The 25,604-nt window shown below is 51.7% G+C and overlaps 1 protein-coding gene and 1 long non-coding RNA gene across 5 annotated transcripts in view; one reads left to right on the forward strand and one right to left on the reverse strand.

The window, feature by feature from the left end:
- Window positions 1-8,155, forward strand: part of LOC125334702 — a 30,480-nt gene extending 22,325 nt beyond the window's left edge. Inside the window, exons 6-8 of one of the 3 annotated variants that reach the window (XR_007207199.1) lie at window positions 4,184-4,264; window positions 6,139-6,276; window positions 7,345-8,155. This is a non-coding gene — a long non-coding RNA (uncharacterized LOC125334702). Of the gene's footprint in view, window positions 1-9; window positions 3,806-4,183; window positions 4,265-6,138; window positions 6,575-7,344 lie in introns of those variants that run through there. The other 2 variants (XR_007207198.1, XR_007207197.1) reach the window with 2 other exon arrangements.
- A 2,337-nt stretch (window positions 8,156-10,492) lies between these two features.
- On the reverse strand, window positions 10,493-25,160 carry RBM38 (RNA binding motif protein 38). 2 transcript variants are annotated; one of them, XR_007207196.1, is made up of 5 exons: window positions 24,860-25,160; window positions 24,010-24,133; window positions 23,340-23,394; window positions 11,414-11,931; window positions 10,493-11,305 (listed from the first exon to the last, which is right to left on the reverse strand). XR_007207196.1 is itself a non-coding variant. In XM_048321817.1 (4 exons), the coding sequence occupies exons 1-4, from the start codon at window positions 25,025-25,027 to the stop codon at window positions 11,631-11,633; spliced, it is 648 nt and encodes a 215-aa protein (XP_048177774.1). In that variant the 5' UTR covers window positions 25,028-25,160; the 3' UTR covers window positions 10,493-11,630. The 2 variants fall into 2 exon arrangements, 1 of the variants encoding a protein (XP_048177774.1); XM_048321817.1 differs by having other exon boundaries at window positions 10,493-11,931.
- Between the last annotated feature and the right edge of the window lie 444 nt (window positions 25,161-25,604).

The raw sequence follows: 25,604 nt of genomic DNA on the forward strand, positions 1-25,604 counted from the left end.
CCCTCTTTCTCCCTCCCAGAAGGAGAATGGGAACTGGAAAATTCCTCCAGTTTCTTGGCAGGGAGGCTGAGGTGATGTGGTTCTGCACAAAGCAGGTCTGGCCATGGACTCTGGCAGCAGTTTTATCTTCTTGCTGGGCTGGAAATCGTGACTTCAGCCATTGCAGCAGGTGTTCTCTGGAACACTCTGCGAGGAAATTGGTTTAAAGAGCAATAGCATAATTTATCCATCTGAACTAGCAAAGTGTTAATCTGTCTCAGGGGTGAAACAAAAATCCTGTGAAACTTGCAGGGCTTTGCTTGGTTTTTCTGCACCCAAGCAGGCTCTCAGAGCTGAGTCTTGTGCTTGTCCATCACTGCCTGGAGAATGCCCAGCACAGAGAGGCCATTTCTGCTGATAATGGGAAAGTCAGTGTTTGGTCCTGCTGTCAACAGGTTTTAGCTTGGAGAGAAACCTCCACTAATCAGCTGCTTTGTGGCATTTTTACAGCAAGATAAAACATGCCTGGAATTATTTGTTGGTCACTAAGCAAATGTTTTACTGGTGAAATGTTCCAGAAGCTGTTTAGAGTCTTGACTGACAAAAGTGCCAAAAACTTACAACCCTCTCCATGCTCTCCCCTCCCCAGATTCAGGGCTGAGATGGGAGATGGAGATGATGGAGGTGATGGAGGGAATGGAGATGTAGATAAAGAAGGAAATGGAGCCACCTCGTGCAAGAGTTGCAGGGGTCACGAGGGGCTGAAGTGTGGGGAGAAGCTCATTTGTTATGCAAATGTCTGCTTGAGCCTGGCGTAGACAGTGGAAAGCTCGAATTATTTTAAGCAGAGGACAAAAGTTGTCTCCATCCCCCTATCATCTTGGATCCTTGAAAAAACAAAACAAAACAGAAACCTCTCTGTGAACCATCTGACAATGATCAGCACTTGGCTTTTCTGGCAAGAGCAGGGTGTGCACAGGCGCATGGAAATAGAGCAATTAAGGGAAAAAAACGGTATTGGAAGCAGTCGGGCTTCAAGTCATGTTGTCTTGATGGCAGCACGAAGTGATCATCCTCCAGCCTTATCTCCATGAGCCTGCCGGGGACAGCAGAGCTGCAGGGCTGGGGGCTCTCCCTGGCTGACACACTGAGGCGCTTCTTTGCTGCCTACCCTGTTGAGGGCTGCGGATCAGCCCGGGCTCTCTGGGCAAGGAGAGGAGCAGGGATGGCTGTTTCGGATGCAGGAAGCCCTTTCAGGCCAACAGTTCGAGCTGGGAGGCTGGCCCATGCTGGGGAGGCACCCGTGCATGGCAGCGACCTTCCTGCGCTGGCCAGCGGCTGCAGCTCCCCGGCTACCGCCCGCAGCTTTGCATGAGCAGATGTGCATTTCGTGCTGCTAAGAAAATCCTGCCAGTATTTACATAGCGTCCAGGGGCACCAAGGGCACAAAGCTGAGCCTTTCCCACGTGGGCAATGATGCCACGCTGCCCTTTCCATGGGGAAAGCCAAACCTGTGCCATGTGTTCTGGCAGCGCAGGCTGGGTAAGGCAGTGGTGCTGCCTGTACTCTGCCCACAGTGGCAAAAAGCTGTTTTCCAGACAGGTTAGATCCCTCCAGAGTGGTTTTCCCCTGAGCTGACCTCTCCCTAGGCCTCAGCATCCTTGTGCTCCCTGAGAAGGCCCAGTGAGCCACTGCACTCTGGTGTGCAGAGGGCTGGTTGAAGCTGGGAATAAATCTGTTTTTTAAAAGGGGCTTCAGACAAGCCCTTGATCTGCACTGGAAAGATCCCCACTGGTTCTGCAGCCCTGTGGTCAAACGGGGGTGCAGCCTCTCTGCCTCACTGGGTGGCTGCTGGGTGCTGGCACAATCAGCCCCTGCTGAGGGAACCTCCCTTTCTCCATGCAGCACATGTCACACAGGGTCACTTCCAATGCTTCCTGCATGGGGTTTCCTCACAGCTCTGTCCCAAACACACCAGGGCTATGAGCTGTGCTGCATTGCTGCTCCCCAAGGCACGTGGGTCCCTGGGGCTTTGCTGGTGTCTCTGAGGGAGGGCAGTGAGGCCATGGAGGCTGGGGAAATCCCTTAACAAGTCTAAACAACCCCCCAAAAGTCCCGTCCAGCCTGCAGAGTTGAGTTCAAGTCGATGTGGGCTCTGCTGGCTCCAAAGCTAAGGGTCTCTGGCACCCCAGGATCCCTTTGGCACAGGTGACATCCCTGTGAGCTTGGGACTTGCTCATCCCCAGCCTGGCTCTGTTCTGTGGCACACAGGGGAACCAGAGGCACTTGGCCATTCTGTGAGGCACTGGCCTCACGCGTGTACCATGTGTGGTAAGGAGGGGAAGAGCCACCGGGCTGGTGGGTTCTTGGTGGCATGCCACTGTCCCCCACCATGTCTGCACCAGGAGGTGGGAGAAAAATGCTTGTTCTAGGGCCATGAGCTAATTGGAGTGAGCTCATCTGCTTTTACTACTCCTATCATGAATAAAAGAGTTAGTATCGTGAATAAAGGAAGGAGCCTGGTGCGCCATAACAGCCTGTGCCGTGACTGGCTGGGACTGGAGGTGACACTGAGCCGGGGAGGTTTGTGAGCCCCTCCCAGGCACAGGGCAGAGAAAATGGAATGATTTTCCTTGGCATGGCCAGGAGATGCTGGCAGGACTTCCCTAGTAACCCCAACGTGTCTCTGCAGAGCCACCTGCCCCCAGCCAGGTGTGAGCCAGGTGCAGAGGAAGGAGCTGGTGCTTGTGGTACAGTAACACCTGGACCATGTTTTCCCCTCTGTACAAAATGCTTCATTTCCTTAGAGCCATGTCAGCACTGCAAAGGCTCCACTGTGATTTTCCAACACTTAAAAGCAGTGGCTCTCATGGGCATTTTTGAAGTTGTTTGAAAAAAAATCTGTGTGGGCATTACAGTGTTTGTTTTCCCTGATGACTATTTTTAATCTTGTTTTTCATTAAAAAAAATCAAGATAGATATGAATTGAAGCTGCGCCTTTAACCATGACGTGATATTTGCTGCCCAAAGCTAAACACAAAATAAGGGAGAGTTGGAGCATGTGCCTAAAAGCTGGGAAAGGCTAAAGCTTTGAATGCCACTCGCTTGGCAGCACTGTGAGAGCCCAGGGACCACAGCCAGGACACCGTGCTGGCCAGCTGGCACCAGAGGGGTTAAAGAAGGGTTCCTGCAAGGAAAGAGCTGGAAGTGGGCTTTCCAGGAGGAGATGCTGGCACCCCGGTCTTCCCCTTGGCACCCAGCCTGAGAGAGCCACCAGAGCACCCCTGAAAGGCACAGGGCAGCCCTGGGCAGCACCAGGAGTGACAAAGGCAGCGAGGGGATGGTTCCCTTCTATGCCCCGCTGGTTTCCAGCGCTGGAGAGGAGCTGAGCAGGGAGCTGCACCCTCCCCCAGCTCTCTGGCCCGTCGCTGGGGCTCTCTGCTTTTGTTCCCGTGCTGGGGGCTTGGCCAAGTGGTGTTTGGCTGGAGCCAAAGGCTCCAAGAGGCCAAGGGCACGGTGCTCCCTGGAGCAAGCCAAGGATGGGATGGGGGCCCTGCAGCGGGGCCTGTGGGAGTGGGGGCACCCTGAAAGCAGAGGCAGAGCCTGCCCCACAATGCTGGCAGTGCCATGTCACACTCAGTGCGGTGTCACACTCAGTCCCATGCTGCCTGGAGACCACGATGCTCCAGGACAGGAGCAGCTCTGCACGTCCTGCTTTGCATTTCAGGAGCCCAGCCTTCCTGCAGGGATGTTCCTGGCTGAAGCCAGGGACAGAGGACAGCAACATGTGGGAAATGTGGTGGCACAGACCCTGACGAATGTCATGGTGAGCTATTTTAAGATTTTATCTCTCTAGCCTCTGACAAAAATGTGCTGTGGAGCAGAGCTTATCATGTGCAATTTGGCACACGGGGCCAGTGAGGGGGCAGTGGAGCTGATCCCTGGAGCTGGGGGCAGGTGACACGGAGCCAGTGCAGCAGCAGCAGTGGGTGTGTGCCACAGGAGATGGGCATGCACAGGGTCTGACCCAGCCAGCAAAAACCAGGCATCTGAGCCAAAGTCCCAGCCTCCCAGCCCAGGTCTGAATCAGGGGACTGCCAGCTTTGCTGTGCTCCTGGCTTCCTGGTGTGACCCAGAGCATGAGGATGGACCTCAGCTGGGACCTTCCCTACCTCCAGTTTCTAAACTTTGGTTCTTCCTACAGGGTTGATTGATCAGATGAATGATGTAGTCCCCTTTCCCCATGGCTGTGCCCCAGGAGCTCAAGGCATCAAGAGCAGAGGAGGTGAGTGGGCCAGGCTGTGAGCCCTGGGGTTGCCACCACCACCAGGTCCCTCTGGCTCCCCTGGGGAGGCCGAGGGGTGCTGGGCTGGGCTGGGCCACTGCAGACAAACCCTGCGAGGTGAGGAGGTGCAGCTCTGCAAACGCTCAAACCGACAGCAGCACCCTGCACTGCTGGGAGCTGGGGGCTCTGCGAGTTATCACCCTGGCCCTTTTGGCTGCTGGGGCTGGAGATTAGGGAGCTGCTCCTTATCAGCCCCCGGTCCTGCCCTTGTGGGGCTCCGCTTTCAGTCTTACTCACTGGAGAAATGAGTAAGCCTGTTGTAAGCACTGTGCTGGGACCTGTGGGGCAGCGGGCTCAGGCTGTGCTCGGTGGGTTGGGGTGGGGGTTTTTAAAGCATCTCTGCACAGTGACCTGCAGCAGCCAGGACACGCTGCAGACACCCACCAGAGCTGGGGCTGTGCTGCAGCTCAGGGCCCTGCACATCCAGAGCTCACCGTGTCTGATGAGGATGGGAAGAGTTAATTCTGTGTGTGTGCCAAGGATGAGAGGGGAAATCCAAGGTCCTCACATGCCCACAATCTCCAGTGCCTCACTTGCACAGACACCCCCACGCCTGCCCCCAAACCCATTGCCTGTGCACAAAGCTCTTGGCCTGGCCTCTGAGCTTGGGGCCAGCTCCTGTGGGTGTGTATCCATCCATCCACCCATCCATCCATCCATCCATCCATCCAAGCAGGCCTCAGCCCCCGCCTACTCCGGGATCTCTACACAGACACCATTTCTAGCAGTTTATTCGACAGCTACAAGAAAATATCCCTGCACTCTCCAGCTCCACAAGGCACGTGACCCAGACAGTGCCAATGGAATAAACATTTGGATTTAATTTATTATCTTTCCTGCAGGCTCTGTCTCAGCTGGTGGCTGCAGAGGGGCTGGGGCTGCTCCCTGCCTGTGGGATAGGGGCTGGGGCAGCCTGGCAGCCTCTACCCAACTCCATGGGATATTTTTATTTTTTTTCCATTCAAGCCTTTGCAGAGTTCCTGGCAGGACTGGAGCTTTCATCCAGATTGCAGATGCCCAAAATATCTGTATTCTGGGCTGAGCAGACTAGGCTGAAGTGCCCATGGTTGGCTGATTGAAGAGGACAGAGGGGAATGCAAAGAGACAGACAGACAGACAGGAAAAGCACCTGAGTACGTATGGCAGCAGTGGGCAAGAGGATAGGGGATGCCCCCAGCTGCTGCCCCATCTCCAGGCATGGCTCTCACATCAGTGAGATATTTTTACTGTTTATCACCAGGGATATTTTTACTGTTTTTCCCAGTCTGATGAAGCCTGAGCTCAGTCCAGGACATGGTTTTGCCCCAGATTAGCTTGTGCTACTAGCCATTAAATTTGGTTGCATTGCTGTTATGTTATGCTTCTTATTTTAAATTATCTTCCAAACTGGGGTTCACCTGGCATCTTCAGAAAGCCAGGATTTGTGAAATAATAGTTAAAATGCCAGTTGAAATAAGGCATTTTTATGTATTCTTTCACATACACACACAAATACACACAGCTACTGATAAAAAACGTGTTTGTTCATACATCCATGTTTCTAATCAGATTTATAATGTATATAATATAAATGTTTTTCTACATGTAAAATTCATTGGAAACAGGAAACCAAATTAGTTTACCTTACTAAAGTGCCATGAAATAAAGAGCAGTGTACACGGTTGAAAAGAAGGTAGGATGTGGTTTTTGGAGGGCTTTTCTTCCCCCGAGGGCTTGTTCTACCATGTTTATGTCTAAAACCTGCTAATTTTAAAGCTAGCTCACAGGAGACTAATGGCATGACTTACTTATTTCATTTCACTTTCATTTTGCAGAGCTCAGGGTTTGTTTAAGGTGCTCACATGTCAGCAGCTCATGCGAACACACCAGCGGATGCTACAGGAGACCACAAATGGCCGTGGGTGTCTGCACGCACTGACCCCTCCGTTTATCCATGAACAGGAGCCACTCCAGTGAGCTGAGTCTGATTTTAAAAGATCTTTTGAGTGTTAAACATGTAATAAGATGCTCAGTGCTATTTTCAAACCAAGACATGTTCCTGGCTGATTTACAAAAGGCCACAGTCTCCAGTTTTATGTGGGCAAATGCTTTTAAAAATCGGCTTCTGGGATTTTGGGTGCTCATCAATTCATCCTCTGACAAGCCTCCGTCTCTGACCTTTCCATTACCAACTTTTCCATCTCCAACTGCTTCATCAGCCTCCTGAGCATGGGCACACAGCTAATAAATCCGAGCCTTTAATTGCCCTCCCACACTGTGTGGCCTTATCTGAGCCATCATTCCTGTCACTGTGCCTTGTCACATCTCTCTGCTTCCAGGTTTGTGCTGCTGGAGTCAGCAAAAGGATAAAACAACAGGTATTTGGGTTTGGGTTTAGGTACAAATCCCTGCAGTAACGCACTCCGTGGTGGCATAGCCCCACATGATGTGTCTGACGTGGCTGAGTTGGCTCTGCCAGGGGGGAGGTACAAACCCTCTGCTTCTATCTCATGCAAGGTCCCATTTTTTGATTCTTTATTCAGCTGAAACTATGCAAAAATTTGTGGAGGGGGGAAAAAACCCACAAACCCACCACAAATTCCCTTTCTAAAGACATCAGTAAGGACAGAGGGTGCTGCTGGCCTGGAGTGCTGATGCTGTGACCGCTGAAGCTCGAGAAGCCTCAGGTCCCAAGAACACCCAACGCCTCTGGTACCCAAGGGAGATTTATTTATTCCCCCACAATTTATCCCCCTGTCAGGAAGTTTCCCGCAGCCCTCCAGGAGAGTGGGTGCAGCAGTATCAGCAGCCACAGGTCTATCAGGCTGAGCAGAAGCTTTTCCAGGAACTATCTAGTGAAACACATGACCGTGCCCGGCCGAAGGGCGATACGTGACAGGCATTCACCGGGTTCCCGGCCAGTCAGTTGACTTTGTTATTCAAACTATTTTAGTGATGGTTTTTAATCCCAGGCTTAAGTTTTTCTTTTTCTGTTTTTTTCTTTTTTTTTTCTGCCTTTCTTTTTTTACTCTCTGAACAAGGGAATCTCTACGCTGGCAGGATTCAGAGAGGCACAAAGGAGGGAAAAACAAGTTTCAGCCAGAAGAGAGGGGAAAAAAAAAAGGATGCTGTTAGCATTCCCTCTATGTGAGGGGGTAAAAACATTTTGCTGTCAACTCTATTTTAAAGGGTAAGTGCCAACAGCAGCCCAGTTACTATGCAAATAAATCCTATGCTCAGCCTTTCCCTCTCAGTGCAAAGTTTTGGTGCTGGGGCTCGTTAGCCAGGGGAGCTGGGCTGTGGGGGTTGGCAGAGCCCCCCATGTCCCCAGTGCCCTCATCCTCATCCTGGGGATGGCCACTGGCTGGGGGTGCCACTGCAAAGCTCTGGACCTTGGCAGGAACCCGTGGGTGTCACCAGATAACGTGGGACAGTGGGGGGAGCGCTGCAGCGGTGAGGGCTGGGTACCCCGGCTCCTTATCAAGAGCAGATTCAGGCAGCAGCTGGCAGCAGAGCCCTTGGCTGTGGCTCTGTGACAGGGGACACCCCACGGACAGGCAGTGCCTGGAAAGGGCAGAAATCTCACCCGAGCCATCCCCCTTCATGGCAGGCAAGTGGGGAGGGTCTGGCAGCAGCCACCTGGGGTACAGGGCTATCTCTTGCTTGCTGCTGCCGGGTGGGAAGGGAGGTGATGCCAGGACATGATGCCAGATTCTGGCTGGGCTCGTCCAGGTGATGACCAGCACTCCAGCACTGGTATTTATGGTGACGCTTCTGCATGACAGCACAGGGACTGCCCATGCTCCAGCCCACACAAGCCAAAACTCCCCCTGACAGCCCCAGTGTGATGGTTTCCCATAAAAAAGATTTGAATTTGTCATGCAAATGACTGGGCATGTGGGCACAGCTGTGAGAGGTGGCCTGGGCCAGGTCAGCTGCCAGCATGGCCACAGGGATGTGTCCAGGACAAGGTCTGGCCCCTCAAAGCTGGTTCTAGTCCTGGAACCTGCCAAGCAGATGCCGGGTGCTGCCAGGGCTGCCCTGCCAAAACCACCCAGCCCTTGCTGCTCCTCCCAATCCCTGAAGATTTTAAAACAAGCACTGTGACCCCCCCTGCTCGTCCCCTCCCTTGGCTTCTGTCGGGCTGCAGCAGAGCTGAGCTGCCCAGGATGAGCTTCCTTCGTGCTGGAACAACATTAGGAGGTGGAAGAGGATGCTCCATCAAGCAATGCACTAACAACAAAATGAAATGATACTTTCAAGCAATTTCAAAGTGATTTAAGCTCTTGCCCTGTGCCACCCTGATCAGTCAGGAGCCAGGCAGCCACTGCCTCTCACGCACACCCCACTGCTCATACTCTGCAGTTTATCCCTTGTCCTGCTAACACAGCAACCCTTTGAGCTCTTCCCACTTTCCCAGCCTAGCACGGGACAAGGAAGTGCTTGGGCTCCTTTTCGGAGGCTCCCAGCAGCACCTGGCAGAGCAGCCCCGAAGGAGGACGGCAGAGTTCATCATTCTGCCCGCCCTCCCGCAATTTCACAGCCGCGTTTTCGCAAACAGGAAGGCGGCAGGTTGGGCTGTTGTTTTGATGTGGCTGTTTCTCGAAATGAGCCCGGAGCAAAACTGAGCAGGATCCAGGATTGGCACTCGGCAGCGCGGGGTGCTGGGAGCGCCGCCTGCACCCTCGCTTCCCAGCAGTTTGGCCACCTTTCAGGAAATCAGACAGCTAAATGGAAAATCATCACTCTTTTCACTTCAGGGCGCACTGCACACATGGGTTTTTTCAAAAACAAATCGATTTTCAGCAGCCTTGTTGTCCCCATTGAGCAGGGGAGATGTGGGCCCCCAGCAAAGACAAAAGCCCAGTTCAGCAGTGCCAGGCACCCCTGCCTGGGGACGGGCACCTCAATGCTGCTGGGCTGGGGCCAAGTGCTCCCCAGCAGCTCCCAGCACCTCCATCCAAAAATCCTCCCCTCCCTTCTCCTCAGAAGGACTCCTGACAGGGAGAAAGAAGAATTGCTGAATAATCTCCAGCCCTGATAGCACTTCAAAGGCAGGGCTCGGGCCAGGCTGCGCTCCCGCCAGCGCCGTGCTGGATGCGGTGCTTGGCTCTTACTCCTTTGGCAGCCCCACACGTATCCAGAAAGTAATTACTTAAAAAGGAAATAAATGTCACCCACATGGTTGTAAGCAAAACCCCGGGCAGGATGAACAGAGCCCCACCAGGATCTGCATTCTCACGCAACACAAGCAAGGCAAGAGCGAGTTGTTTCCATTCATCGAGATAGGCTGTTTACTCTGAGGGCTGCTGGTGACATTAGACATGCCCACCGTGGGCATTTAAGTTCCCCAGGGCAGCCACAGTGCTGAACTGCCTCTGCTTTCATCCTATGGCATCCTCTTCCCCCAGAATGGCTTTAGGCATCACCACCTGGAACAGCAGCAGATGCTGGTGCCAAAAACACGGCCCTTCCTGGCACCAGGCCTGCCGTGACCTTTATAGAGATGAACCAGATAACTGGCATGATCAAACAGAGTAATTTTATTTACTTTTACAAATTGATTCTTAAGTTTGTAACTGTCAAAATCTGAACACCAAACTTCTAAAGCAAGTTGGTTGGGAAAAGTCAAATGCAGCAGCAGAGCGGCGAAGGAGGCTCAGGGGTGTGAGCAACCTGCCAGAATCTCTCTGCTGCTGGCACCTGCCTGGCTCTGCTGGATCCAAGACACCCCCAGCAAATCCCCTTAACCCAGCCAGGGCTCTGGCAGACCACTCACTTTCAGATGGATTCAATTTTAGAAAAATAACCCCCAACTTATTCTAAGCAAATAACAGAAGGAAAGTGATGGCCTGAGAACTCTGGGATGAGATCCCATCTGCCCCACTGGAGCTGCACCAGGATGGCAGCACCTCCCACTCTCTGCTCCACACAGCATGAGGAAGCACTTGGTACAAGCCCAGAGAGTTCTGTGAGCTCAGAAACCCTGAGGTGCCTCGGGACACGCAGAGCAAGGGCAGCACGTGGGACATGCTGCAGGATGGCAGCAGGAACTCTTCCCAGGGGACACGCTCCCAGCCCACCCCAGCACACTCAAGGGTGAAGTCCAGCATGGCCAGACCAGGTGGGTTGGGAAATACTCCCTAAGGCACTGCAGCCAAGCAAACATGGTACCAATACAGCATCGAATAATTTTAAAAGTTAAAATAGTTTATTGCTGTCTTTGTAGAAATGCACTTAACTTACATCGCCCGTTCTCTTCCTTTATTTGGCTGTTGGATTACAGGCATAAAAAGGTTACATTTACCCATTTGTTCAGTGACATAACACCTTTTTCTCTATTGCTCCACTCCTGATATTCTCCTAAACCTTGCTGGCCAACAGCCCCAAATCTCTTTTACATAAATACTGTAAATGTCTCCATAGGTTGCAGCATTGTAACAAAAGATCTACCAAAGTAGACAAAATGTTCAGTATTCTTGGTTGGTTTTTTGCATTTAAAAATATACCTAAATTTGAGATAATCTTAACAGAGTAACAATTACAATAAGAAAATAGTACAGTGCGTTGACTAAAGGAATATTCTGCTCTCCTTCAAGCCAATATTCCCTTTTGCATGTTGAAGTGATTCAGCAATTACTTAAGAACTTTTACCTACATACAATAATTTAGTAAAATGAGAATTAAACAAGGCAGATACTTACTACTATTCTTCTGTCTGCAATTCACAGCTCATGCGAATAAAATCGCAATAAATATTAAAAAATAGTTTTTCTTTCGCTTTTTTTTTTCTGTAAGGCATCTCTGAGTATTACAAAGTTTTTGTACAACCAAAAAATAAGATTGCTTTTTTTCCATGTTCTCCGAGTACCTCTGTACCTCACCAGTAAATAAGAGGATTGTAGGCTGGATGAGGAAGGAAGGGCTGACGGGGCAGGGGGCGGAAAGAAGACCACAGGTGATGGAAGCAGACCGCGATGTGTGCAAGAATCTGTAGTTTTCCTGTGAAACATTTCAGCCGCTTTTAGAACATCTTCAAGACAGTATCTGTCCAGATTGAAGGAACAACAAAAAAAAAAACCCAACAAAAAAAAAGGAAAAAAAACTTACCAGAAGTCCACTTTCATAAGCACAGTCAGACTGCAAGGATTCGGGTTCGCCCTCAACACTATAAATAGCTTAGGTATCGATATGCACCTACATAAGGGGGATAAAGGGACGGGGTGATTTTTTTGTTTCTTTGTTTCTTTTATTGTTTTTTTGTTGTTTTGTTGTCCTAGTCGCATCCTTGCACGGTAAGGGATTGTCCTGGGAGGCCGAGCGGCCCTCACTGCATGCGGTCGGGCTGCAGCTGCTGGGGCTGGTACTGCACGAAGGCGGTGGCGGGCGCCGCAGGGTTGCTGGCGGTGAGGGGCGGCTGCACCGTGCCCGTGTAGCCGTATCCCACGAAGCCGGCGGCGGGGGAGGCAGCGTAGGGGTACTGGTCGTAGGCAGCTGTGGTGTACTGGGAATAGGCTTGGCTGGCGGCGGTGTAGTCGATGTAGGGAGACGTGATGGACTGCACGGGGGTGGGGATCACCACGCTGGGCTGGATGATAGCTTGGGGGTAAACATAGTGAGGCGTGAGTCTGTGGAGGCAAAGGGAGAAAGTCAGTGAGGGGCTGGGCTTCCCCCCCGGCCTGCACATCTCCTCTTCCCCCCAGAATTCACGTGCATCAGCCACGGAAATGGTGCTGCCCAGCAGTGCTGCCCTCGAGCGAGGGGTGCTCCCTGGGGTGGGGATGAAAAGCAAACACTCCTAGACCCAGAGTGGGAAAAGTGCAAGGTGAAGCAAGGATGGCAACTAATACACACACCCTGGTCCCCATGGCACGGATCTCCCACTATCCAGGCTGCTGGTCCCCAAAATAACCTCCTGGAAGGCCATGGCAGCCCCTGGCTCACCTAATTTCCTTGGCCCCCACACACACTGCCTGTCCCTGCCAGCCCTTCTGCCTCCTGTATTCTCCACATCCCACCATCCAAACCTGGGTGGAGGGTCCTGAGGATGCACAGCCCCTGTTGGGGGCCTCCTGGCACCAGGGACAACGTGTCACTCTCCACTGTCCCACCAGGAATGAGCACTGTCCCTGGGCACAGCCCTGGGCCTGCCAGCTTGCCAGGTGCTATCAGTTACTACACACTTACACCATGTTTCCACAACACTGGATGTTTAGGGAATGCTACAGGGTGTTTGTTGTAAAACATGAGATGTTAATGCTGCTTTCTTCCCCCCAGTAGCTGGCAGGGCAGTGACACTCCTGTGTCCATGAGCTGTCACATCTGCCCCTGGCATCTCCACTGCCCTTTCCACAAGGGTCCAGAAGAGCTGCTTCTCCCAGGTTTGCCCCTGCCCTGAGGTAGCTGTGCTGCTGAGAGGAACTTAACAATGTCACAGTCAATTAAAGTCCTTAGATGGAAAGATCCTCGAGGTGATTAATGCAGGAGTGCCCACTAATTTGCTAGGAACTGCTAATGAGGAGGAAAGGCGGGGGGGGGGGGGGGGAAGCATCAAAATGAAAGGGCTGTATTTTCTAAAGGGCCTACGTCAAGTCAGGCCCCAAGCAAGGGCAAAAAACTGTGCAAACCTGAAGGTTTAGGTACATCCATACAAACTGCCATGGGCCAGAAAAAAATAGGGAATTGCACATGGCCTGGGGAGTACGACAGGGTGACACATCTGAGGCTTGTTTAAGAAACAGGGTTATTAAATACCAGCAAATGGCACAGTACCAGTGGAAGATCAGAACCACACGCATCAGAAAGGGCACCCTGAGGAGAAGGTCTCTTTGGCCACTGCTTGCTGAACCACATAAGGCCACAGAATGAAGCAAAGCCATCCCCTGAAAGCTTCTGCCACCCGGTCTCCAAACCCAGCTCATTCTGGCAAATAAAAATAACCCCAAGGCAAAACTCTGCAGGAAGATTATGCAGATTCAAATATTTTGGGGATTTTTGTGTGGATGTGTGTGACAGCACATTTTCAAACACAGCCACTTTTAAAAGCCTCCCACGGGCTCTTCACAAGGCACAGGGCTGTACATGGCTACCCTCATTCCACCTGAGCATCCTAAATCTCAGCCACCACCTGCAGCATGCTGGGGTCCACCTGGGGCTGGTCCCACCTACCCAGCACTTACAGGGCTGTTCCCACTTGCTTTACAACCAGCACTGGATGGTTTAATCTGCTCTTCTGGCAGGAGAAAGGCTTCTCACAAACAAGTGCTCATCTGAACCGAGTTTTCTCTCCTTTTCCCACTCCCATATGCAGTTTGGTTTTGCTTGAGACAATTTGCATGACAAGAGAATGACTGCTCTCCTCTCCCCACACAGCAACACTGTCTCTGAAATCAGGGTCCTTCCATATGCCCAGGGCAGCAGGGAGGATGGATGATGGTGAGCAGAACCTCAACTTTTGATTCAGTGCAAGACCTTCTCCTGAGGCCACAGACACCCCTGGACAGCAAGAGGGACCTCACAGCCTTTCAGTCCATAAACACACCATACCCAGCATCACCCTGTGGGTAACAAGAATGAGATGAGGCAGCAGAAATGCATTGAATCCCTTTTTGTTCAGCTCTGATCTAAACTGAGGCCAGCACAGCTGAATCAGAGCTGGAGCTTAGGCACCAGCTCAGCCCAAGGGCACTTCATGTCCACACTCACACCAGGCAGTGGCAGCCGCCTCTTGGAGGAGCAGGGCTCAGTCCCACCCAGAGGCTCCTCACGCCCGTCACTGGGGGATTTTCTCTTTCATTTTGTTTTAAATAACACAGAGGTGCAAATGCTGCTCTCTGGGCCTGCCAGGGCCTGGGAAAAGGCTCTGCAGAGGCACCCCCAGGCTCTTGGGGATGACATGAGCAGACTCTGTCCATGCTTATTGCTCTACCCTGGTAGATCAGCAGCTCAGACAACCTCCTGCATCCCAGACTGGGGATGGATGCTCTGGCTGCTCGTCACTGCTCCCTACACCTCACACCCTGCCACCAGGCTTCCTGGTATTCCAGGGCCCAGCAAAGTTAAAATCACTCCACAAATGCAACAAAAAATGCACAATCCACTGAAAACCACCCAGCAGCAGGAGCAGAGGAGGGGCCTGCACTTTTCCTGCCCACAGGCAATCCACCTGCGCTCACCAAATGACCAGAACAGTCCGAGAGACTCCCAGCCTGACTCCCACCCTGTTTGAGCAGCTCCTCCATGTCCCTTGCTGCCACCCAACTGCTCTCCAGAGCCGGCAGAGCCCAAGTGGAGGATGTGGTGCCATCAGGGCGAGTGGACATTCCCAGCTCATCCCAAGGAACTCCGCACTGTTGGCTTTGCTTTCACACGTGGAGCGCCTCCACCGCAGCTCCGTGGTGGGCTTGGACACAGCAAATCTGCAACATCCTGCACTACATTTTTCCCTTAGCAAGGAGAAATTCCAGCTCTTCAGTGCTACTTGGAATAAAAAGCACCATTAGCTTGGAAGACAGAAAGTACTCCTGTACCCTGCTTCCAGAAATCCATCCCACCAGCCCAGTGCATACACAAGCACACAACACACACCACAGTTGGTACTGCACTAAAAAATCACACTCAGCAACTCCAGGATCTGCTTCTAAAGGGAATGTAAATGTAAAAGGGAAGGTTCTTTTGGTCTGTGGGATTTCATTAATTCAGCTAGAAATTTCAGGCAAGATATTGTGCAGTTTGGTCTTCTGAATTAGGTGGACACATGGCAACTCATCGATCAAAACAAAACACACAACCCAAAGTAAGGTCACTCTGATGACTTGCAGCTACAAACAAAACAAACCAGTGCACTAGGATGAAGTTCTCTGCTGGCTACATTCAGCATCCACAGAAAACCTTAAAATAATTCCCCCTCTTCCATTATTTCTGCAGATGATCTTTCAGGAGATAAATTTTAAAAAAGCAAGCTGTTCTAGAGTTCTCCTTCTAGAAAACAGCAAACTCTAATCTGAATTTCTACAGGATGAGTCACATTTGTGTTTTAAGATGCCTTTCCCTTCCTCCCTCCCTGCAGTTTTCCTCCATCCCCCACGATGGGTCCTGCCAGCCAGAAGAGAACATCAAAAACACACACGGTGTGATTATAAAACATCAACCAAGTGATCAGCCGTGGCCACCACACACCAAAGTCATCCTGTGAACAGCAGATGGACGAGATGCTGCTGGCACAACAACAGATCACGGGCAAAGGCCACCCAACACAACGAGCATGGTCAAACCTAAGCCTAGAGGCGGCGGTGGCACAGGAGGGACAGCAGGAGGGACAGCAGGGACTTGGCAGGGCCGTCGTGGTGCCAGCCCATGCTCCTGACCACGTGGCACCACGCCACGCTGCCCCGGCAGCCAGAATTGAAACAGAACAAAAGAGATGGTTACAGAGCCACTGGCAGAGGGGACGCAGGCTCTGTCCTGCTTTGGCTGCGGGACAGAACAAAAGGGGCCCTGTTTTGGTGCAGGCCTGGGTGGAGATGTTCAAACTTGTCAGGGAAAGAGTAGGGAGAGCAAGCTTGGCTCCAGGCAGATGAAAAAGTCCATTTCAAAACCTGCCATCACCCAGGTCTCCCCACCACAGCAGCAGGGCAGGGCTGGCTGGGGGGCAGCCAGGAAGAAGGGACAAGTCAGGTGGAAATGTGTCCCACACCTCTTCCCAAACACTGAGGAAGAAGAACGAGCTCTCATCAGCAGCTCTCTCCAGCAATGCTCATCTCAGAGACACTTCATATGTTTGACTATTTTGTATCAGATTTACACCTAAAATGTGCTTTAGCTGCACTTTCTCAGCTCTCTGCCCTCCTGCAGGACTTCCTACACACGAGCCATGGGCTGCTCCTGCGAGCTGCACGAGTTTGGGAGAGCAACAAGGTGGGAGTTCCTGACCCCCTTGATCTCTGCCAGCCCTGCTGGGAGCTGGTTTTGTCAGTTCTGAAGAGGTGGAGACAGCTGCACCCCTCTGTCAGGAGGGACACGGCATCACACAAACATTTGGGAAACAAGGAGGGGCACAGGGCTCTTGGCAGCCTCACAGAGATCAGCGCACAAACGCCACCACCCCGACCAGCCTTTTATTCCTTGAAGAATAAAAGAAACAGAGCCCTTTGTGTCTGCCAGTGAAGGCACAAATTCTGGCATTTGACCCCAGGAATTTGGCCTCCATTTCCACTAGAGCTGACCCATTAGCTGCCACAGGGACACCCACACTGCCACAGCACGTGATGGCAGGCGGTGCTGGGGGTGCTGCAGGAGCAGCTGAGCACAGCCCCTGGTGATGTGACACCTCCAACCACTGCCTGCAGGGCAGATCCAAAGGTGCACTTTGAAGTGGGCTCCTGAGTTGAAAGCTGCTCTGGGAAGCACACCCCACACTTGCACTGGCAGTGCCACGGCACCACCGCAGAGCTGGAGATGCATCCTGGTGTCACTCACACTCCAAGGAATCGCTCCTCAGGGACACTCCCAAGCCAGCAAGCACTCACCTCGAGGAGACACTCTTAGCAAACGTGTGTAGAGTACAGGCAGGGTTGGCCACAGGTATCATACGGGCCCCAGCCACGATGACAGGCTGTAGAAATGTGAGAAATTCAGGTGCTGTTCTCAATCCAGACATGAGGAGGAGGCTGGAGTATGGCCAGGGGGTCCCTGCCTGCCCACAAGGACTCTCACTCCAGGAGGGGATCACAGTTTATCCACCAAGACTTTGGTGCAGATCTTGGTTGTGCCCCAACCCCTCCACAGTCCCTCACCATTCACTGACAGGGCTGGGCTTCAACCACGACATGACAAACCTCCAGCTCCTGAAATGTCCCTACTAAAGCTGATTTAAAGTACTGAAATGTCAACAGCTTCTGCCTCATCAGCCAGCTATCCCAGCCAGCTCAAAGTCACACAAGGATGAACTCCGCAGCTCCATGGGATTTATCCTCACCTGCTGCAATACGACACAAACACAAAATAGCAAAGCAATCAACACAATTTCTGCTCCTCTCTGTCTGTCTTCTCCTCATCCTCCTCTGTCCCTCTGAGAAGATTTACACAGCAGCCTGTGCAAACAGGTACAGGACTGAGTTTCCTGCTTCCCTGCTGGGAGCAGATGTCACCACACCAGTGGCAATCACCAAGGCATGACATGCCACAACACTGTCCCAGACCGCAGTCAGTGGGGAAAAACCAGACAGAAATAAAAAAGAGGCAGCAGACCAAAGGTGGGAATACATCTCACAAAGATCTAATCCTTTTCCTCAGCTCAACCAGGAGTCTGAGATCAACATGCTGAGCTCCACCATGAGTTATAGCCAGGCTCAATAGCTTTATCCTCTGCATCTTGCTTCCCCCACACCCAAAGGAAGAAGGAAAAAAAAAAAAAAACACCATGATCCCGAACAAAGGCATGCTGGGCCAGACCAAAAATAGTTTTGGAGAAGCAGGCTGAAAAACACTCAGGTAGCAGGAGATAACATCTGCCTGAAACAAGAGCCATCTGGCACCAAGGAAAAAGCCACATGGAAGTTTATCCGCAACTAGTCAGCTCTCCAGAGAAGGAAAAACCCCTCCCCTTTCCAGTTATCAGCACAGCCAAACCAGAAACTAAATGACAGAAGAAACAGGGACTGCTTCACTCCAGTGCACGACAGGAACCTGAGTCCTTCAACATCAGTGTGAGGGACCTGGATGGTAGGGAAAACCAGGGTCCCCAACAGATTAACCCAGGAAGCTCCAGAATTCTGTCTTTGAGCTCTGCACTTTTCTTCTGCAGTTTAGAGAAGATCAATGGCAGAAACATCTCTAAAGTCTTCTAAGTACCCGACAAGTTTTGGAATCATATACCTTACAGTGACTACTTTCAACTGGTTCCATTTTTAACAGACTTTCTTTTTTTACACATGATCCCTTCCACTGACCCTTAATTAAAACCATCCACCCATTTGCTTTATCAAAACCCCCTTTCTTGGAGAGATGGAGTATTTTGAAGTAGAATGCTTCAGCTATGGAAGAAGCAATGAAATACCTCTTTTTGATAAAAGAAGGCCCACACTGATAAAACAAGTAATTAAGTAATTTCTCAGTCAAGAAAGAAATTCCATTTTAAGAGTTTGTGATCTCTGCTATCAGTGGTGTCTTTGTTGTAGTAGAACATTTAAAACATCTCAATCTAATCCCTCCACACCTTCCTGCAACCTGGAATCATGGGGCATGCCTGGATCCAGCATGGCTTTCCCAGCCTCTGCTCTTTGGCCAGAGCAGCTCAACCCTGACACAGGAGAGCTAAAATGCTCAAAGCTGGTGACAGGGAAATTGCAGGGGACAGCACGACCCCGTTTACAGCACTTGGAGACTGAGAAACAGGAGACTGCGTTTTAACTCCCAGGTCCACGACTTTTCATCTTTTGTGATCATGGAGTATATTTAGCTCTGGTATGTAGCCTGCTCCCATCCGTGGGGAACAAGTTCTTCATAAAAGTCATATTTAGAAGTGACCCGGTGTCCTTGCTACCAAATTATCAGCACAACAACTGTCTGGTTCCCTGGCTGGTGCCCTCAGCGCCGGGGCAGGATGCCCAGGGCTGCATTCATCATTCGAATTACTGGGCATGTGCTTAATACTACGAGCTGGGGCCCATATGCCAGCAGCTGCTCAAAGGAAACATGAGATCAAGCACAAGCTGGGCTGCTCTGGAAATTCAGACATGTGCATCAATCTGCCACATTGGGACTCCGTGGGACCAGCCAGAGCAGCACAGGAGAATTTTGGATCTGCCACTCCCCAGCTCCTGCACCAAGGGGAAAGGACTCAGGTCTCTGCTGCTCAGGAGGCTGCTCTTGTGCTGGGGAGGATGAAGAGAAAATCCACCAGAGGCAATGGAATCACGTGGAGAAGATGGCACAACTCAAGCCATGTGCTGTAAAGACATAGCTAGAGCCAGCTCAGCCTGTCTCTCCATCACACACAAGCCTGTGCCCCAACTGCCCAGGCACGGCTCGGACCCTTCACCCAGAGCCTGTCCCTTGCAACAGGTCTGAGCTTGGCACATCATTCACATGGCCAAGTGTGAGGTCACTGTATCAGACCATGCTTTTATATTGTTTTACAGGCATAACATGAGCAAATTGTGCCCCAAACCCAAAACAAATGGCACACCAAACCCCTGGGTCTCACACCAGCACTTGCCATCTTGAAGTAGATGTTCAAGAAAATTCTCAAAGCTGTCTGATCTGCTTATAGATACATGTCTGTGCTTAAAACCTACAAATGAAAAAATTAAAAAAGGGATTTCTTTCTGACTGGCAAGCATTTGGTCTGAACAGCAGTCACCATGCATGAGAACCAGCAGCTGAAGCCATTTGGAAAATGGATTTGGACATTTCTTAGGAAATGCCCCCTCTCCTCCCCAAGCTTTCATGTTCCTGGCACAGGATAGCACCAGGTGCTGGGTGCTGCATCCTCATGAGCCTGCTTGGAGTGGGATGGGATCCTGCAGCCTCCAGCTCCGGGTAAGTGGGCAGTGGGAAGCTGGAGCAGGGGGATGCCAGCTGACAGAGGCTGGGCACAGCACGGCCAGCGTACGCCCTTTCATAAGCATAACCACAGAAAAGATGAAAGTTTGTTGCCTTTTATTTTTAACCCAATAGAGAAATTTTAAGGATAAACAGCTGCGAGGGAGGCTGGGCTGACACAAAGAGGGACTTTCTTCACTTCCTAACTGCAGCAGCACCAGTGCATGAAATTTTAAACTCAAAGAGATTTAACTCTTTCTGCTGTTGCTGGAGACCAAATGCGGGCCAGAGGCAGGGGGCCACCAAAACAAGTAACTACACATGGATGGGGTCTCTGGAGCAATGACATCCAATGTGCAGCTATGGAAAGAGCTGGATCCTGCCACAAGAGACAGCTTTATGTTTGCAAGAGCTCAGTCACTTACTCAGTCACTGGTAGATCTCCCACACAGATAGCTCCTTCGCTGAGGCACAGCCACAGGAATGCATCTGCCATATGCTGCCTGTGGCCAGAGCAGCAAGCACAGAGGAGAACCAGGGAATCCCCGTTCCCTGCACAGACTCAAACCTGCCTCCAGCTTGAGAGTCCCAGAGGAAAGGACCAAGAGGGGGGACCAAGTAGCTCTGCCACATCACCTGATCACTAAGTGTGGCAGCTGCAGGGACGAACTGGCACTGCCAGGTGCCTCCAAGCAAAGCACAGTCTGCAAGCTCCAGGCTGAGCCCCAGGTCAAATGCTGCTTCCCTAAACTCAGCAGCCGGATCTCCAAGTCCCCCTGACACAGACACATCCTTTGCCTTGCATTACTGTTAAGATCTCTGGTTACAACAAGCTAGAAACTTCTTTTCCAAACAGGATTTACTACTGACTCCGTGCTGTCTGCTGTGCAAGTGCCTCCTCTGCCAGGACAGCAGGAGGAAGGAGAGAGGCTCCTCATGGTTTCTCTTTCTGTTCCGCATAGCCCTGGCAATATTTACGGCTGCATTTGGGTGTCTGGGGCTGGGGGGGGGGGAAGCCTTCAGTTTATAAATAATCCTCACTGCTGTTTGGGTAATTTTCATAGTTTCCATTCATTTCAGGTTTCACCAAAACCTGCCTTTTGTGGTTTGATAGCTGGGACACGACTGGCTGCTTGCTCTTCATTAACTGCCCAGGAGTTAACGGTTGTTCATTCATTCCTGCCCTGCCAAGCCCAGCGCACTCACCAAGCACCCTGTGCCCCGTAACAATCATCTTTTGGAAACCACAATGCCAACCCCTGGGCACAAACACTTTGCAGAGACAGGAACTACAGGAGGAAGAGCCAGGCAACATCTCACACCAGGGGCAAAGCAGCCGAGCCACTGGGCTTCCTTTGGGAAAGGTCAGGATGGAGTCTGCATGGCCCAGAGCAAACAGACAACAGCAGTTCAGTGACAGACCCTGATAAACTCCTCATCTACCCTCGTATCCCACAGAGGGCCAAGGAAATTGTGGGTTCAAGGGAGTGCAAGAGTGAAGTCTGGCAGGCTCTTAATTTTGTTGGTCTACTGAGGAGACAAAGAAGGAACTGGCAGCCAAGCTCTGTTGCTTGACTGAGCACCTGAGGCTTCGCTCAGAAGCCACAGAGCAGCAGCCCCAGTCCTGGTGCTCAGGTAAACACATTCTGCCAAACCCACATTTCCAGTGATTCTGCTGCAGCAATGACTGAATTCAATGAAATTCTTGTTTACTGATGCTTGCAAATAATGATATATAATCCCCTGCCTCCAGCCCTCCATTCTCCTGGTTCCTGTCTCTGGGCAACTGATAAATAATTTATAGTGTTCTCCGCTGTATGTGCTAACTGCAGCTCTGCTGGTTTAATGATGAAACCAATGCCTAAGAACTGCAACAGGAACTGTCTAGATCACAAGGAACATGTAATCAGTCGATCCCACGCTCCTCTGGATGTGAAACCAAAAGCAAAATGTTGGAAAAAAAAAATGTTTTCCAGAGCTGCAGCTGTGGGGTAGGAAGGGCACCCAGAGAACAGCAGATAATCTGCAAGGTGCTCCTGCCAACACAAGGAGTTTAACGGGCTTCACCGTTTCACCCTTCTCTGTTCCCATGCATGGCAGGACTTGCCAGAGGCTGCTTTTATTATTCTCTCCTGCACTCCCATGCAAAAATCTCTGGGTTCGCATCTCAAAGGTGCTGCTGCTGCTTTGGGGGCTGTAAAAGCTCTTGCAGCTCCCATGCAAGGAGAGCTATTAAAAAGCAGCATCTTGCCTATGCAGACTAATGTGGCTCTTGCCCCAAAAAAGGGGAGACTCTTCATTTCATGGCAGATGTTCTTCAAGGCTCTCCAGCAGAGCTGTAACCGCTTGCGAAGAGCAGCGTGTTTGAACCGTACACAGCACACGTACACTGGGTGTGCACTATTGTGGCAACACAGCCTCTTACATCCATAAACTCATCGGAATGAGATTATCCAGGCAGTTGGCAACTGCAGCCACAAGGGCAGAGGAATGAAAGTTTTATTGTTAGCAGATTTTTTTTCTTAAAAAAAAAAAAAAGAAAAAAAGAAAAAAGAAACAAAACACCCCCAAAAAAATGAGTGGAGAACAGGGAAGGGATGAAGTATTGCTGTTGACAAAGGCCAAAATCCCATCTATTTATATTAGAGTCACACAAAAACCACAGCAGGGCAGTGCTCAAAAGCTTTTAAAAATGCACCTACTTTTTTAATGCTCTTAGAAAATAATAATAAAAAACCTTATCAATATTCACTTTCTGAAATGGTGTAAAAAAAGAGCTGCATCAATCATTAAACAGTTAAATGAAGGCAGTATGACAGTCACTATTGTTCTCATGAAGCACACTTGTCTTTTGCCGAGCAGCTGCCAGATCCTATTAGATGTATAAAAAGAGGACTTTTCTAACCGAGTAGGGATGGTATAAGCTATTGAAAACAGCAGACAAAAGGCCACTTTTGCAGACTATTCAAGCCTTGTATAACATCTGTCCAAAATCAATTTTTGACCTAATGTTACTTTCATTAAGTAACAGACTTTGTTTCCAATGCAATTTGTTTTCTAGGATAAAACTGTATCCTAAGCATTATTACGTGGGAAACAGCACAGAGGAAGCAGAGGATCTTATTTGAGAAACATGAGAACAGAATTTGCTTAATTGTTTTGACACCTTAAGTACTATAATAGAGAAACTATTTTCCATTTATTTGAATTCCTGTGAATTCTTGAAGTTGGCAAAGCAGCGAGCAATGCACTGGGTTTATTATGACTAAGATTTACTGAGGATAAAGAAGGATCTTTGGGAATTACATTAAAGCTGACAAATGCACAAGACTTCTGAAATCTCCACCAGAAATAAAGTACTCTGAACATTAACAACAGCTGTTGAAACTGTCCACTCTTGACGGTGAAGGCTTTTCTCACACATTTTAAATAATGAGGAAGTTGATTTGTGAATTTGATTTCAAACAGACCGTTAGGAAACATTTCCACTTACCCAAAGGGTCTCTGAATGAAGGCTGGATGTAGCTGCTGCACACCTATGGTAAAACCTAAAAAAAAAAAGGTTCAGAAAAAAAAGAAATATTAATGAATGGCATCCATTGTACCATTCAACTTGTAACACACAGGCAGAATTACACCACACGTCTTTGCATTTGATCTGCTATGCATGTGAGCAAATTCAGAGCTCCATTTAGAAACAAGTTAAATTTAACATGCATATGTGATATGCACGAGGAGCAGATGGGAATTCATGATGAAAGCCCAGTGTGAACGTGCTGTTATCGAACAGACAATGGGGTATAAAGCCTTATTTTACACACTGGGTACTGTGGTCATTAAACCAAAGGGAGAAATGATGAAGTGGATCTTACTGTTAATTCTCATGTAACAAAGAGGGTAACGGGTAAACGGATCAGCCATGGAAGGAAACAGCTTTAACTCAGTCATATGGGCTTTGGTGAGTAACATTAGCGCAGCAGGGCTGAGTAAGAAGATACAGCAGAGAGGTAACTGGACTATGTAGCGTCCTCAGCCAACAATCAGAACTATGGGGGACAGATAAAAGCACATCACCAGATCAGATGATTCCAGCCCGAGGAACTTGTTTCCTCATCTTACAAGTTATTCTAATAGAGAGAGATGGGATCTCCTGGATGCCTCACCAGTTTGAATACTCCTTGGTTTCGCTCCCAAATACGCCAGGTTCACATTTGCTTTCCTGCCGTCAATGATGGGGTTTGGGTCTTTGCAAGCTCTTTCAGCAGCAGCTCTGTCTGCCATGGTCACCTGGAATCGAGTACAGCCTTGTTTGTAGCAACAGTGCTTTGTAAACAGTCCAGCAACAGGCACTAAGTGGAGTTTATTTATTGTTCTATTTTGAATCGGGAGCTGAACTCCCTGCGTGCAGCCTCGCTTGCACGGCGAGATGGGAAGGGCTGCTGGGACTCGACGGCAAAGCGGGGGCTCCCCCCGCGCCCGGTTTCCCCGCTGGGCCGGTGCCAGCTGTTTTCCCCTGCCCTTCCACCTCCTCCCCGTGCCTTTTTTAAGAAGCTGATGGAGCCCTTCCCAAAACCCCCGGCGCAGAGTTCAGGGCAGCTGCGGGCGAGATGCGGGGACCGCGCTGAGCCCCGCACGGATATCGCACGGCGGGAGGGAGAAGGAGGTGCTGAAACGAACGGCACGGCCTCGGCCAACACAGGGGGCTGCTCCCGGGCCCCCAGCCCAGCCTTTGTCCTGACCGAGCCCCTGGTTCTCGCAGCGGGCACAACCTCCCTGGGCCCTGCACCCAGCGCTCCGCGGCAGCGACGGGACGGGCGGCGGCTCCGCAGTGCCCGGCACCGGGGGGTCCGCCCGGCCACAGCGGGGCTTTGTCCGGCCACACCCGGGAGCTCACCCCGCCACTCCGGGGGACTCGCCAGCCCGGGGCTCCGCTGCCGGCCCCTGTCCCGGCGCACGGGGGGCAGCGGGGGTAGCGCCGGCGCCCGTCTGGGCGCGGAGCGGAGCGGCACTTACAAAGCCGTATCCTCGGGATTTGCCGGTCTGCCGGTCCGTGATCACCACCGCCTCCTCGATGTCCCCGAAGACCTCGAAGTACTTCCTGAGGGAGGAGTCGGTGGTGTGGTAGGGCAGCCCCCCGACGAAGATCTTGGTGAAGGTGGTGTCCTTCTGCACGGTGTGCATGGTGCCGGGAGCGGCCGGCCCCGGCCGGCATCCACCCCGAGCAGAGCCGCGCCCCGCCGAGCCCCCCGCGGCGGCCGAAGGCAGCGGAGCGGCGGCGGGTCCCGGGGCCCTACAGCCGCCTCATGGCCGCGCCCAGAGCCAGAGCGCGGCCCCGCGCCCGCCCGCCGGTGCCGGTGAGAAGCGGCCGCCCCGCCGCCGCCGCCGCCTTTGTAGGGCCGCGCGGCCCCGCCCCGCCCCGCCCCGCCGCGCAGGGACGCTCGGGGCGCGTAGTCCGGCCCCGCCCGGGGGTCCCCGCGGCCCCGCCGCCCCCGGCCCCGCCCCGCACGGAGCCCCCGCCGCGCCCCGCGGGCTCCCGGGCACACGGGGGGGGGGGGGGGGGGCGTGTCCCTGCGGCCGCCCCTCGGGCCGTGCCCCGCACACACTACAAGTCCCGGTGGCTCCCGGGGAGCAGGGCCGGGGGGGCGAGAGGAGCGGGCCCGCGGGAGCCCGCCAAAGATCCCGCCTGGGCTGCGGCACCCCGGCTCGCTGCTGTTGCACAACCATCGCAACGGCCAGGGCTGGGCTCCTGGCAGGTTCG

Source organism: Corvus hawaiiensis, chromosome 17, assembly GCF_020740725.1.
Source record: "Corvus hawaiiensis isolate bCorHaw1 chromosome 17, bCorHaw1.pri.cur, whole genome shotgun sequence".
Taxonomy (NCBI): Eukaryota; Metazoa; Chordata; class Aves; order Passeriformes; family Corvidae; genus Corvus; species Corvus hawaiiensis.

What these genes read in the sequence shown, in the direction of transcription:
- RBM38 (XM_048321817.1), bottom strand. Translation starts at nt 25,027, where the DNA reads ATGCACACCGTGCAGAAGGACACCACCTTCACCAAGATCTTCGTCGGG. An exon ending in ACCAAGGAGTATTCAAACTG is followed by an intron (nt 23,395 to 24,009) that starts GTGAGGCATCCA and finishes TTTTTTTTTTAG; the next exon opens with GTTTTACCATAGGTGTGCAG. An exon ending in TTCATTCAGAGACCCTTTGG is followed by an intron (nt 11,932 to 23,339) that starts GTAAGTGGAAAT and finishes TTGCCTCCACAG; the next exon opens with ACTCACGCCTCACTATGTTT.